Genomic DNA, 613 nt, shown 5'->3' on the forward strand with positions numbered 1-613 from the left:
AAAAAAAAAAAACAACCAACAAAAACACCCCCACTACATCCCACCCACCCACCCAGATCCAGAAACCCTCAGTGTGCAACACAACGGTGAAAAGTGCTCTTAAAAAACCCCTAGCTTTTCTTTATGCCTGAGCTTTCTGCCAATCACGGTCACATTTCAGGCTTTGATTCCCTGCCCGCTTTCGGGAGGCCTGGTACGGCCCGCTGCTGCGCCCAAACGCTCCCTACTCGCCTGCACAGGGCACACGGCAACATGAGAGCGGCACGCGTTTCCCCCACTAGAATACAGCCCACCTACAGCACGTCTACAGCGTTTAGTAACCGCATCATGACCAAGGACAGCAGAGAACTTTCCATATTTTATTTTTTGTTTATGAAATACAATAAGTTAACTAAAAAAAAAAAAAATCTAGCCCCAAGTTCCACGGTGTCAAGTACTCCACTCCAAACCACAAGCAACCGTTAAACGTCAAGAAAGCGTCACTCCAGGTTTACAGCGACATTACCTTCAGGAGGACTTGGTCACAGAGGACGCCACTACAAGCAGTGTATTTTACGCTGTTCCCAGAGAGCAAGCCGTCCCACGGCTCCAGACTCCGCAGCTCCCTGAGCAT

The 613-nt window shown here is 49.3% G+C and overlaps 1 protein-coding gene across 1 annotated transcript in view; it reads right to left on the reverse strand.

Annotated features, from left to right (window-relative positions):
• The window catches only part of ZNF830 (zinc finger protein 830), a 12811-nt gene extending 12198 nt beyond the window's left edge, over positions 1–613 (reverse strand). The window contains exon 1 of the mRNA XM_009280212.1: positions 506–613. Within this exon, the coding sequence (XP_009278487.1) occupies positions 506–613 (108 nt within the window). The remainder of the gene's footprint in view (positions 1–505) is intronic.

The sequence above is a fragment of the Aptenodytes forsteri genome, unplaced genomic scaffold (assembly GCF_000699145.1).
Source record: "Aptenodytes forsteri isolate BGI_AS27 unplaced genomic scaffold, ASM69914v1 Scaffold114, whole genome shotgun sequence".
Taxonomy (NCBI): Eukaryota; Metazoa; Chordata; class Aves; order Sphenisciformes; family Spheniscidae; genus Aptenodytes; species Aptenodytes forsteri.